Source organism: Gavia stellata, chromosome 20 (genome assembly GCF_030936135.1).
Source record: "Gavia stellata isolate bGavSte3 chromosome 20, bGavSte3.hap2, whole genome shotgun sequence".
NCBI classification, from domain to species: Eukaryota; Metazoa; Chordata; class Aves; order Gaviiformes; family Gaviidae; genus Gavia; species Gavia stellata.
Window position 1 is genome coordinate 9210958 of NC_082613.1, and position 14373 is coordinate 9225330.

The 14373-nt window shown below is 41.1% G+C and overlaps 1 protein-coding gene across 1 annotated transcript in view; it reads left to right on the top strand.

The window, feature by feature from the left end:
• The window catches only part of RIPOR3 (RIPOR family member 3), a 31588-nt gene extending 17586 nt beyond the window's left edge, over positions 1–14002 (top strand). Inside the window, exons 11-21 of the mRNA XM_009809729.2 lie at positions 3004–3133; positions 4134–4718; positions 5883–6022; positions 6468–6600; positions 7356–7464; positions 8683–8844; positions 9013–9171; positions 10304–10506; positions 10774–10857; positions 11820–11910; positions 12942–14002. Coding sequence (XP_009808031.1) covers positions 3004–3133; positions 4134–4718; positions 5883–6022; positions 6468–6600; positions 7356–7464; positions 8683–8844; positions 9013–9171; positions 10304–10506; positions 10774–10857; positions 11820–11910; positions 12942–13042 — 1897 coding nt within the window. The 3' untranslated portion in view covers positions 13043–14002. The remainder of the gene's footprint in view (positions 1–3003; positions 3134–4133; positions 4719–5882; positions 6023–6467; positions 6601–7355; positions 7465–8682; positions 8845–9012; positions 9172–10303; positions 10507–10773; positions 10858–11819; positions 11911–12941) is intronic.
• The last annotated feature ends 371 nt before the right edge of the window (positions 14003–14373 follow it).

Here is a 14373-nt window from a genome sequence, read left to right on the forward strand (position 1 = left end):
CGTGGGCATTTTCACCTGTGTTCAGTAGGGAGAAAAAGAAATCTCATGATTAACAGCGAGTCCAATCCAGTTGACCAGAACGGGGTTTTTTTGTGTTAATGCAAGTCTGGATTCACAGGCTTAGTAGTAGGATTCAGACAGGTCTGCCCACTAAGAGCCCTTCTGCCCATTAGTATTTAATACATGGAGTGACTGGACAGAAGGGGACAGATTAGGGCACAGTCTTGGCAGTGGGAGAAAGGAATGCAGATACTCTGGGGCTGAAGACTGAATTGAGTTCAGCTCTTATATGCTCTGCCTGATTACTTATGTTCCTCTGAGAACATAAACCAGGAAGTGTCCTCCTTACACACCCAACAGAAAAATGCAGCAGGGTGAGGGAAATGGTAGAAATCTCAAGTATTTCATCCCTTCACAGGTTTGGTGGTTACGGCAAAATAATATCTCACTGGGAATCCATGCTAAGTGCTGGCAAGGCTGAGGTACCTCCGAGTGTGCGTGGATGCAAAGCTTCTGATGTCTTGGGAGGCTCAATCTAGGAAACATGAGCTCTGATGAATTGTAAACCCCTTTGAGGTCAGGCTGGGCATGTGTGTTTTGGACTGGAACACTGAAGCCTTGCAACAGTGCTAAGGCAAGCTAAAAAAGAGCTATGTGCTGCGTTTACATTGGCCTTAACAATGATGGCATTGTAGTGTTGTGCATTTAACGCCAATATTGTAATTAGTCATAACCAAAGGCCAACATGTTTGGCAGTATAGAAATAGAATGAGGATAACAAAGATGATCAGACATGTGGGGCCACTTTCATTTTTTTTAACAGAATTTTTTCAGTCTTGAAGAGGCATTGATGGATAATACTGTACAGGCATACAGATGTTCGCTGTGGGGAATGTGGAAAGCAAATTATGAGCCACTGTTTCTTTAAGTACAGCCACAGAGGCACCCCCCCCCCCATGTCAAAGTACTTGTGCCATAATTTAAAGTTAAATAATGAAATTTCTGCATACTTTTGATCTATGCAGAGATTTTGTGCAAATTATTTCAGGAGGTGACTAGACAAACTAAGGAAAAACGTGTGACAATTAAAGGCAATAGTCTGCTTGCAAAGTCTGGTGCATGATGGATCTAAGCTATGGATTGCCTCAAATTTGAGTATGTGTCTGGGGAAAGCCTACTATATTTGACTTACTTCCTATGCTTCTCCCCTGAATATCCCCTACTGGCTTCTGTCAATGTCAAGATGCTGGAAGAGATGGATTCATAGATCTGTCCCAGTATGATGTTTTGTTTGTGGTACAAATGTGGAACAAGATGATGGATCATGCCCAAAGAGCTTATAACCAAGAGATAAGAGATGCTTTAGAGCAGACTTCATTCTTTCCTTCACCCTTTGCTTTTTTGTTACCTTGCAGTAACAGGGAACGTGTGCTTGTTTGGAGGGCAGCTGAATAGCTGTATTTTGCTAGAGGGTTTTAGTAATTGTCAAAGGGGCAAAACAGATTTAGCTTGTTATTCATGTCCCTTTCCCCCGAAGTGTCATTTTGCATTACTGCATTGCTATATTAAAAGCTAAAAATGAGGAATGGATCCCTGTGACTCTTAAGAAATGCCATGGATGGGAGTAATTTGCTTCCATCAGAAACATAGCAGGGTTTGGCTAAAAGGCTCTTAGTGTCAGAAACCCGATTTATTTTCTGCATAGTGAGACGATGCAGATGGTTGTTAATGTGACCCCATGGAACTGGCCTGTTTGATGAACCGCAGCTGGGTGACACTGGTTAATTTAGCCAATTAACCTGTATTAGGCAAGCTCACAGAGCATTACCTCTGTGCTGAGGAAGACAGTGGTGTGTTGCACTGCAGGATGCTGTTGAGAATTGTCCCTGTGCAACATGAAAAGCAGAGCTCCAATTCTCTCTAGCGTCTCAACTTTTGCTAGGGAGCAGAAGTTCATTTCCCTGTAACTGATTAGTCCTCGTTATTGTTTGGATCTTTTCAGACTTCTAGTGGTTCTATATAGTACAGCTAAATGCAGCTGACTTTATCCTGCTGTTTGGTCATTATATTCATATTTATGAGATTACAGACTTGTTATAAACAATTAACTTTTTTCAAAATGCCAGTACTTAAGTGGAAAAACAAACTTTCTTTTGGTGCCACAAGGCATATCAGTAGGGAACAAAAGTAACATGTAGAAAAAACAAACTTGCTTTACTGAACTTTAAATGTTTTCCCTCTCCTGGTTAGCTGAGTTGCATTTTGGGAGACAGTTTGTCCAAGTTTCCTTAGACTGCTTTGCAAAGGAGTTGGGAAATTAATGACTGTGATGTAGTAGGTAATTGGGAAGGCTTTAGAGCAGGACTTGTCAAACTCTTGTAGACTATAGCCAGTATCCTGTGGGGCTATAAATGGACTCATCCATGACCATATGAAGTGCATAACTTGCCATATACCACTGCACAAGCTTCCTCTGCCAGCCAAAGGAGTTGTTTATTAATATTTGAAGGATAACGAGGTTTTTTAGTGGCTTTTCCAGGTGGTGTGTGCTCTGCAGGAGGGAAACTAATGAGAGTTTTCCTTTATTACATGTGTTATATTTCCTTCCTATCTGGTATGGTGTATGTCTTGCTATCTGTCCAGTGGCTGTCAGCAAGCAGCCTGTACTGTACTTGCCAGCACTGGTGCCTGTGCAGGACCCTGCAGAAGGATGGAGAGCACTTCAGACTTCTGGCCTGTTGGACTCTTCTTCCAAAGACTGTGGCACAGGTCTCTGTCTAAAGGGCGCTGAGAATTCTGTGTGAAATACGCAATCTTTTTGCCTACCTCTTTCTCAGCTGGTGCAATCAAAGATACTGGTCAGAGAGGGAGTCTCTCTTTCCTTTTATTTCCTGTGGTGTTTACTAAATGTCACAGTTCAAATCCTAACAGCTGTTGTGCTGCTAAACATTTCTGTGCTTTCTGGTCTTACTGACACTTAGGCCTTTGTGTCTTCTGCTACAGCCCATTTGACACAGAGAACCTGTTTTTGTCACCTGGAACCACTGCCAAGTTTTCTGTGGGTAGCAGGAAGAGCTCATTATACAACTGGACCCCACCAAATACTCCCAGCTTCAGAGAGAAATATTACCTGGTGAGTGTGCCGAGGAAAGCAAAATGCAAAGCACAGGCCTAGGATTTGATTTTTGGATTACATTAGGCTATTGAAGAACACACTCAGAAATCTGAAAGCGTAGCACTCCAGGGCCTTTGCAGTTTATTTTGGGGCTTCGTTATATTTTTCTTTTAACCCCTATTCTTTTGAGTTCTACTTTTAGATTTTGTAAAAGAAAAAACAAAAAAACCCTGCCAGATATTCCTCTTGGCACCCAGAATGGTAGGGGTGTGGGCATCTGCTCTAATAGTTTGTGGTGGGAATCAAACTCGGAACCAGTTTGTCTCAGTAGCCATGGAGCAGAATGGCGTCTTAGAGGTGCTGTGTGAAACAAGCCTTCCTCTTCCTCAATCCCACTTTTTGCCAAGTAGAGAACAGGGTTTTCTCTTCCCCTGGGCTACTTCTCATTCATTCAAGAGGGTTTTGTTTTAATGTTTGTTTTATATGGCCCTGTTAATTCTGCCATACATCTCAAATACTAATAACATCATATGTATGTTCCCCTAACATCAAGTCTAAAAGTCAGGTTTGGCATTGCCTTACCAAGGCAGCAGAATGTGCAGTCTTCTTCAGAAAGGTTTATTATTTGTACAGGGTATGTTGGACTCTTCAAAGTGAACATTTACTCTAACCACTGCATTCACATCCTGTCCTGAGCTGATCTGACACAAAAGCTGCTTGGCAAGGTTGTTTTTCCAGAAACAATTTTTTAGCTGTCTTGGTAGCTTTCATCTGAAAGATCTAAAGCACAGTTACTGCTGCTCCACTTAGTTCATCCAGTAGGCTCGTAGCACTTTGTTTCAATAGTTTCTTTTGTCCAGTCTATGCTGGCCTGGCTCCCTTGTGCAGAAGAGCCCTGTGGTTTTGATCAGTTTGGGTGGCATGTTTCCAAGAACAGGAAACCATAGTTCTCTGTCTTAGGCGGTATCTCATGCTTTTCAATTCTGTATGTGCTCACTTATGAATCTATTTGCTGCAGTCTGTTTTGCAACAAAGGCAGAACCAAGGGGACGTAAGTGATGAAGCTCAGCCTCCCAGCATATTGAGCTACTTGGCTGCCTGTGATTTTGATGTACATGGGAGGAGCAAGCCTCACAATCCTGCAGAGACAAGTGAGGCAGACTCATTCAGCTCTGAGGACCAGAAAGGGACAGAGTCCAGAAACACAACTCCAGCTCTAGACCATAGGACATTGCCATTGGTGATTATTCAAGAGACTTGTGCAGAAGAGCGACAGCATCCTCTTCCAAATCACACAACTCTAGATATCCTGAAGAAGACTCCGTGTGTGGATGGATTTCCAAATAACCCATCTAGTTTTCTGAATCGTCACAAAGCTGGTAGGGATTCTTTCAACCAGACCAGAAACCGCCATCTGACAGAGCAAGAAGACATTAGCCAGAAAAGCTTGAATGCTGGAAATGACCTAAAACTAGATGGACATACAAAGTCAGTTGATAAGACTCTCCAAGAAGTACTAAATTTGCTGAAATTACATGATGTGGGGCAAGCCCAGCTGGAGAAATTGGAATACCAGGTTTCATCTCTGAGGGACAAATTAAAGGTATGGTAGTGTTTTACTCTTGGTAGATGGTGTAGCTTCCACCGTTACTCCTAAAACTGTAGGAGTTCCATGACTCTGTGGTGGATGTGCTTTAGTGATGTATCGATGGCATGTTCCCAAAAAGTGAGTTTGGCCGCCAGAGGTCAGGCACCACTCGGAAAAGGCAGCCTTGAGAGCCAGCTGCACCGGAGCACTGTGTTGCACAGCATCTCAGAGACAGCCTTCAAATGCTGTGTGCAGTTCAATAATCTGGAAAAAGAAATTAAGAAACTGCATGCAGTCAAAGTGGAAACTAGTCTGGGCTAAGCAGAATCTGAACTGTATGTCAGAGGTTCTGCATTTTGGTTTGCTTCTAGTTTTTTTTTTACATTTTTCAGATTTAATATACCTTGAGATGACTGCATCAGTTCATTAAACCTAATGTTTCTCCAGGATCACTTAGGTTTTGCAGGCAGTTCAGTCTGTCTGACAAGTCATATGATGCTGAAAACGTTTCTTTCTTTAGAGGAAAGATCCTGGAAAAGAGCTTTCTGCAAGCAGTGGGCTATATTGCAAATTCGGTAGCATTGTAGTACATGGGGCCAGTGTGCAGACTTGAGAGATAAGATACTGTAAGACTTCATCTAAGGTCTGGAATAATAAATGACATTAACAAAACTGCACTGACTTCCTCTTCCAGTGCAACCACTTTTAAAAATAGAAATTTAAAACAACAAACCAAGTGCTCTCAAAACAGCCTTTCCAAGGGGGAGAAATTTAGTGGCCCCGTGAAATCCACTACTGATATCAAAGTTCTTCGATACTACACTGAAATGCAACAGACCCCTAAGATTGCTACTTCTAGATCTGAAACAGGGAATAAGTGAAACTTGCACTAGTGGCAGAAGATGCAGAGAAAATCAGCTCTCATACCAACCTTAACAGGCATGGAAATCCAGACGAATACAGTCAGATTAAAATATTGAAGCATATTTTGAATTTAATTAGCAAAATTATTTTGGGATCAGAGTGCTGTACCAAGAGCTGACTTTCCTGATGTGTTAAGAATGAAATCAGAAGAGCATATTGTTTTGCAAACTACTCAATAACAAATCAGGAAAGAACTCATGCAAAAAGGCTTGATAACTACAAATAACAATATTTTTCCTTCCATTCCATCAACAGCTAAAGACACTTCATCACAAACATTCATCTATGGAAAGTTTAATGGTGGAGACGGTACTGGAAAGTTTTGACTTTTTAAATGCTGACTGTAGTGCTGATGAGCTTTCGTTATTTGGAAGTGTGAGAACAGCCAGTATCAGGTATGTATCTGCAGCACTTTATTATAGGGGACAAGGGAAAGGGGTAAGGAGAGCTGATCCCAGGAACACTTCCCGGTACACTATACTTGGCTAAGTAACTGTGCAGAGCTGCTATCGGTTGGAACATCCAGGGTAGAAACAAATTTTTTTGAATGCTCTGAGATTCGTAAGTCAGAATGCCTACCAGATTGAAATGACAGGAAACTTAAACTGAATTTACAGAAAACATTGCAGAAGGATGCCTGCGGGATACGATGGAAGCTTTAGAAATAAAGTCCTCATGTTTCTAGGAACTGTTATAAATGCAATAAAAAAATGCTCTTATCTGTTAAATGCCACCTGGATTGTACTTCTGCAACTTGCTTGAAGGCTAATATTGAGACTGCACAACTTCACATTTATTTTGTGATGAGAGTTTTAACTCTCTTTTCCCTCATCTCAACAGCACATACAATGACAACACGCTTCAGTCCCTGAGCTGTGACGTGAGAACAGAAACAAGAGATGTAACTACTGGTGATGACAACTTAGACGCACTTTTGATAACTCATCTGAAGCTGTGCAAAGGGCTTTTGCAGGTAAGGAATAGCCTATGGGTTTCCAGGGCACTAGTTGTAATTGTTGATTTTGATTATGGACAAAAGTGAATATGTAGCTGGTTCTTATATAACAGCAGAAAGACTCGGAATAGAAATTGAGTCCAAAAAATCTTCTGTGTATACACAGAACATGTCATACAAAACTCTGCTGGTTTTTTTTCAGCCTCTGGGTTTTGCTGAAGCTCTAAGTGTGATACCTTTGTGCCCAAAGCAGGCTGCTAATGCAGTAGGACAGATTTGGGTTGAATTGTGTATCGATAGCAGGTGATCAATTTTTTAATGAATTAAAAACTGCTACTACTAGAAAGAAACTGGTAGCATGAACTTTTTCTCCCCTTGAGACCTCATTCCTCAGTTAATTTCGGTTATAGTGCTCAAGCACATTATCGTCCTCGAAGTATTACCTCTGATCAGGATGGGCAGCAGAGGACAGTGTGACTGTTAGTATTGATCTGCTGCACAATCGTCAATGGACAGGGGCAGAGAAGGATGTCACATGCCAGACAGCCTGTCCCAGCATAATGTGATTGACTCATCATGTTCTGCTGAGGAGCTTTGCGCTCCAAAGTGACCTGTCCATGCTGTGATGGGAAAAGAGGCCTTTTGAGAGCAGCTGGTGTGTTTTCTCACAGATTTTAGAAGTTTGAGCCTAAGAAACAAATCCTCATTCATCTCGAGCCTTTGTTTCATACTGCCTTTGTTTCAGCTACTAAGATAAGCATGTTGCATTTCAGAAACTGAGGTCACCAAATGTAGCCCAGGTTGTCCAGGAGAGCATTTTGGAAGAAGTATCAGAGCAGACACAAGTCCTGGGGGATGTCTTGGATATGTCTGTTGAAGAAAGTAAGTAACTGCATTATTCCAAGGCATGCCAGAAATGTGAGAGGTACAGGTAACTCTGCTTGAGCTTCCCCAAACACATCAGGGTTTCGTTCTAAATTCCTTACAAACGTTCACATAATTAAAACAGCTCTTATATATAGATTCTTAGAAAAAACAGGGCTCATCGTTTGCTTGGGGTTTCCCCTCTGCAAGGAAGAAAAAGATTTGAAGAAGTTTGTCTCAAAGAAATAGTAGCTGAACTGGTATGTCTTGGAAACAGGGATGTTATAGATGATGGAGTTAGCAGTCAGAGAACAGCAGAATAGCCTTAATAAAATCCTCTTTTATATTTATGCTTTTAATTAATAAGCAAACAGCGCAAATTCTGTACACATTTGCAAGAAAAGTTTGGTGAGCAATTTTTCCCATCTCAGGCCTTCTCGCTGCTAAATTCTTCCATTGATTGTTGGATATGACAAAATGATAAAGGCACAAATGGGAGATTTTGAAGGCTTTTGTTCTCATTTTGGTAAATATAGCAGCAAGAATGCAAATTTTACTTGAAAGCATTTGCTGACAGATTTTTATCCTGAAGGATGTGAGAATAAACTGTTCCCCAGAGCAAAGCTCCGAAGGGCCTTTGGTACAATGTGATGAGGAAAGTGTAGGAGTTTTAAATGCAGAACACAAGTTCAACATCTCTGTAGGTCAGAGTGAGAAATAATAGTGTTTAAAAGATAGCGAGAAACCACAGGGCATGGCTTCAAGTGCTCTTCTGAAGTGTTTGATGAAAGGAAGCCTGCCTCAGCCTATGTGCTGAGGTTCAGAGTTCTCCACTTGTGAAGGTACGTAAGACAGGATCTCTAAAATGCTTGGAAATGGCACACCTCTTGCTGATAGAAGTGGAAACAGTTAAAGTCACAGAAAGTTCTTCTGAAACTTGACTCAGATGCTGGGATAAAATGAATAATAAGAGGCAGAATTGCTTCTGGGCGTCTCATTCAGGTCTCGTAATGACAGTTTAGGAGCTCAACCCAAGCTTGGTGAAATCGATGCTTGCAGATGTTAAAATACTGGCAGCAAATCTCCAGGTTTGCACAAAACAGTCTGTATAACGCAAATACAAGTTAATGCTGACACATCTCTAGATATGCCATCTGGTGCCTAATTTCTCATGTAAAATCCAAAATTTGCTAGAACTCACTGACTTTTTAAAATGTGATTTTTTTTTTTTTCCAGTTATTCAGAAGACTAAAAAGAAGAAGCACTATCTGAAAATCTGGAGTGATCTTGCAGAGCCTGGCAGCGTCTTGTTTGCTTCAGCAGAAAGATTCCGTCATGCACTAAAATACACATTGATGCTCAAAGTGAAGGAAAAATACCCTGGTCAATTAGAAGCAGGTACCAATCATTCCTTGAAAACAAGGCCACTACAGTTTCATTTTACTGCATGGCTAAAAATTGTCCTTGTGCATTTTAAAAATAAACTAAAACACTTACTTGGTTTAAGCAGCTTGCATCTGACCAACCCTTCATTTTCTCATTTGTTCTTTTCCTTGTTACTTTCAGTATTCCAGAGGTTGCTGGAGCAGATCATCACCTGTGACGGGTTGCTCCCCTCTCCGTACCTCCAAACAGAACCGGTTACTTTATTCCAGTTTTATAGCTACCTGGAGAAACACCACATTACCAGCCTGGAGAAACACTTGGGAAAACTTGCTAAAGAAGGTAATGGCAGTGCTTGGCTCCTTCCCTTGAACTGGCAAGCCCAGCAGCTGGCTGTTGCTCTCCAGGTTACTACTCCAGATACACTTTCAGAGCAGAAAACAGCCCAACCATTGCATTGACCAAGTTTCTATTTTAATTCCCCTTATGACCATGTAATTTTAATTGGAACAGGAAAGACACGCTTGACTCCCATATCTAACTGGGTAGAAACAAAACAGAGGTATGAAGGATGGGTTTATCTTAAGTGCCTTAAAAAGCAGGTTCTGTGAATTCTGAAGTTAAAGCAGAAACAAAGTTGGCAGCAATCTACAGCTGGATTCAAGGACTGAGTAATTGTCTGTAGCTTTGTGTGACTATTGCAGCTGTAATCAGAGACTGATAACAGCAATAAAACTTCAGAGGTTACTAATGGGTATTTTCTAGCATGAGGTAGCCAGTGTCTTGCTGAAGCCTAGTCCAACATGTGAAAGTACTTTAAAACTTAGTCTGTATCAGAAAAGAATTATTTTAAAAGCAGTCCTGATATTGGCTGCATCTTTAGTCTTATTTTGATGCAGATGACTCATCTGGTGGGGACTAAGAACTTGTGCGTCGCTAGTCAGTGAAAAAGATCTGGAATGTTCTTCAAATTGAAACTGTCCATCCAATGCCTGATTTCTTATTTTTTTAAAAGATAGTGGGTTTTCTCTTTGACCAGTACAGCAAGATCTTTCAGGGATGTTTAAAAGTATTTTGCTTGAGCGTGTTTTCCTTTTGGTAGGACTAGACTGCTTGTCCTAATCTCCGAAAGTGTAAGAGTTCTTTTGCACTGTATGTTGTACTCAATGCACCCGGGCCCTAAAAGGACCAGGGCTTCACTGCACCCTGTGAACTAATATTGTGGAATAATAATCCCTGCTCCATTCATCGGACAGTCTTGGCATAGGAGGAAACGAAACAATGACAGGGAAAGAAGACAGGATGGTCAAAGGGGCAGTCATCCTGACTTGCTTCCTGCCATGCTTGGCTTGCTTATTAGCCATGTGAATACAACATACTTGTGGCTAAAGGAGACTGAATTAGAGAGGAGTTTGTCTCCTCTTGGTAATGTCTTCACTTGTCAGTTAGTGAAGTTGAGTCCTCTCACTTGCAGTAATGCTGATTGAGGAGCTACAATGCCCTGGACGGCTGAAGACTCTTAAAAAATTGAAAGGAAAGCGACTGAACAAACTCCAACCTCTACCACAGACTTTACGGCTCCTTGGGCTTTTACAGCTAGACGACAACCACCGTGTCAGCAAAGCAGCCACATCCTGCCTCTGCCGTGCCGCAGCAAACAAGAACTTTAGGGAAAAGGTAAAGACTGCAGCTCTTACCAGCTTTTCTAAATAGATGCTGAAATACAGGGAGCTTGCTTTGTCCTAGAACAGCACTATTGTCCGCTTCATTAATCTATTAACTAGAACCTAAACTACATCGGTGCTCCAGTGATTTGTCTATATCCTTTATTCAATTTCAGATAGATAAAAACAGTGCTTATGTCAGTCTGAATTTGAGTGCTTGATTACGCTTAAGTTTATAAAGCCTTTCTTCTTTTTTTTCCCTCTTTTTTTTTTCATTCAGGCTCTCTTTTTTTACACTGATGTTTTAGCTGACTGTGACGCAAGACTTCAGCAAGCTGCATGTTTGGCTCTTAAAAACCTCAGAGTAAGTATTTACAGCTCTACTTTTGCTGTGCGTGTCTGGCCAAAATTGCTACATGCAAAACTGTATCTAGCTTTTTTTTTTAAGCTGGTAGGATTACTTTTTCAGCTTCCTTCTATTTGGAATTTATGAATTCTTTGGCTGCCAAAGTTCCAGAGTATTAATGCTATTATTCAAAAGGCAGCAGGCAGAGGGAGCTGGAGGCATCTTGGAGTCTCTCAATTTGATCTGACAGGCACAGTACAGTGGCAGAAAGGGTGTTTTCTAACTTCTGCAATGTTGTCAGTGGTGAAGGACAAACAGACACTGTCTGACTGGGGACCATCCAGGGTGTAGGAAGATGAGCAACAGTCAGCTATATATGGAGTCAGTTCTAAAGCTTTAACTAGAGAAATTTAAAGTTAAATCAGTTCATCTTTTTTTTTAATAATAGCTGATGATAGTCAAAAAATAAAGTAGTATTTGCAATCCTATTATAAGAAACTGTCAGAAGAGATTTAAAGCTTTCCAACAGCCACAAGTCTGTAATAAGTTGGTTTGCACACAAGGGATTATTGTGAGTATGGTTTCTACAAACACGTAGTCACAAGACAGGCCAAACAAACCTGAGTCTTATTCTCAAAGTCAGATTTGCAAAGCGACTGTTGCCCTCGCAGAACCTGCATTAACTCTTTCAGTGAAGGTCCCAGTTGGTTTATGCTAATTAATGGCACTGCACCGTGACCTGTACCCTAGAACTTTAACACTTTTTCGTGCCCTAAAACAAGAGAGAAACTAGCATCGGTGAGATCATGCTCAGAAAAATTAACTGCAAGCTGGTATGTTGGGGGAGAAAAGAAAGGTCACAGTAGCGTTCAGATGCACGAAGAGATGGGAGTTGGTATCCCTGTGTGTACCTTGTGAAAAATGTTCATCAAAATGTTTGCTGAAAAGCTACTGTTGCAAATTTTTCTCTTCTCAAACAGGGTGTTGAGAGCATTGAGCAGGTTGCCCACCTGTGCCAGTCTGAAACAGAGGAAGTTAGGAATGCAGCCAGAGAAACAACGCTATCCTTTGGTAAGTCTTCCGTACAACTTCAAAATATAGATTCTGGAAAAAGTAGTGTGAAATAGTGCAGAACCAGAACAGGCCTGAAGTCCAGCCTGAACACATCCAGGACAATGGAAATGTTTCATGAACAGCTATTTCATACCATTAAGGTAAACTTCGTATCACCTATAATAACCAAAGGCTCCCATTAAAGTTTGTAAAACCAGACCAAGGAGATTACTGTAGGATAAAGTGCTTTAAGCACCACTAAACTTCTTAAAAAGGCGGCAGGTAAGTTCTGGAAGTGCTGATAGTGCTGCTGGAGTAAGTCTTAACAGTAGTGCTGGCATCGGCAATTTTCTCCTCTCAGATTTTTGTAAAAAAGACGTTTGAACCTGGCAGATCACAAACTGACTAGTTACTTCTGATTTTGGTGTTCCTATTCTTCTTCACATGGTTCCACTCTGAATACTGGGAGGGGTAAAGAGTACAAACAAAATGGTTTTATACTGGGTTGTTGTTACCTGTTACTTCACCTGCATTCAGTAGATCTACAGTGGAGCTGAGCTGCGAACATGTCATGTTCCCAACTTGCTACTGTCTAGTGTTTGTACTTCACTGAGGGCACGGGAGAATTGCCTAGGCTAAATGTCTTAAATGCACAGCTGCTAGAGAGGGTGTCCAGTTTACCTAGGAGACAGTAATTTCCCTGTTCTGTTCTTCCTAAAACCACTTCGATTCATGCTTAGTTCTGGGGATCTCCGGACTTGCTTCACAGAAACACTCAGATTCACACATATTACAGAACAAGTTTTCCAGCTGTGATGCTCCAAATCGTTACTCATGTGGAAATGTTTACAGCAGGCCTGATTTTCCATGGTGGCTTCTAGCAGCTTTTGGAAAACTATTCCCTTAGAGATGTGTCCGTCACTATTGAGAGCTCTTGTTAGTTCCGGACAAGGTCACAACAGAAGCATTTCTAGAGTATCACATTTCTCAGGGTGTACCTAACTGCTTCCTCTTCCTCAGCATGGGATGTATTTTCTCTTTCTCCATAGGTGACAAGGGACGACAAGCCTTTGAGAAAATGGACAGGATTTGCTGTGAATTAAGAGAAACTGTACAACAAGAGGCTGAAATTGAAATCACAGTATTTTAGTAGTGGAACATAAGGAGCTGAATCCTATTGTCCTCACAGCCACCTATGGGTACCTGAGGATTTTGTTTTGTTGTTTATCAGTGTCTGGTTTACTTATGCCCTGCTATATATGTGCTGCATACTGACAGAGTACAGGTCTATTTCCAAAGAGGGGAGAGTTTGCAGTCTACATTCAGTAGGCCAGAGTATATTTTCTCAGTCTCTCAGCACACACTTGAATTATCAAGTGCTGGACGAACAAAAACTAGGATCTCTTAGAATACAGAACCAGGTTGTCACTTGAGTTAAAATCCCCATCTCACTGGAATTATCTGTCCCCGCTCAAACTGTAAGTCAAAGATGATCTATTTTCCCATAAAGTATTTTATTAATTTGGCATTTCTCAAAGAGGAAAAAAATTATCTCTGTAACAGTCTGTCTAAAAACTAGCAGACAACAGCTCATTTACATCAACTGCCATATACATTAGAAAAAAATCTAGTGGCATTGCTTGGTGGTTTCCTTTTCTTGTACAATTTAGTTGCAGAAGGAAAGCTTGTTACTTCAAAAGCCAATCTCGTCATCATTGTAACTTAGGACAGGTTCAAGCAAGGACTGACAAGGATGTGTACTGAGTGTATATCCTCGGCAGTTTACAACAGGAAGGTATGTTTTGTATTTGCCATGTGCAGGTCTGACTGACATATGGACAGCTCTGTATAAGTTGTTTTTGTTTTTTAAATTTATTCATTTAGTCATAAATCAAGACTTCTCATAATCATGCGCCCATTGTCAGGCTCCTTACTCAGCACTTAGTTAACTTAGTGGAAGGTAGCCATAAAGAGAAGCCTGGCTTCAGGTGAAATACTTGAAAGGGTTTAGCTTGTGTGTATATATTTTTTTAAATATATGTTACTTTTCTATTCAGTATTTATTTGTTGGATTTCATACTGTTTTCTGAAATTCTAATAAAACATTTGAGACAAGTTCCCCCAAGTGCTTTGTACTGATGTGCTTGTAGCGTTGTGCACAGGTTTAAGGCAATAAACCCCCAAAAGGAATTAAGATCATCACAGCTTGGTACGCAGTGTGTCATACACCCACTTCTGTATTCCGTCTGTGGAGAGGTCGGGCTTGTAGCATTAGGACAGGCTGAGCTACTGTTCTGCTCTTGGTATTTAGTCTGGAAATGTGCAGTGTGCTTATACAGTTGAAGTCTTTGCTGATGTGCAGGACTGTGGTGTTGAGGTCATGCTGTTCTATAGCAAAGGAAAACTTCATGGGCTGCTTCTCTGTGCTGTAACTCTGCTTTTCATTGACAGAGCTATTTAAAAGCAGGGGAAAGAAGTTCT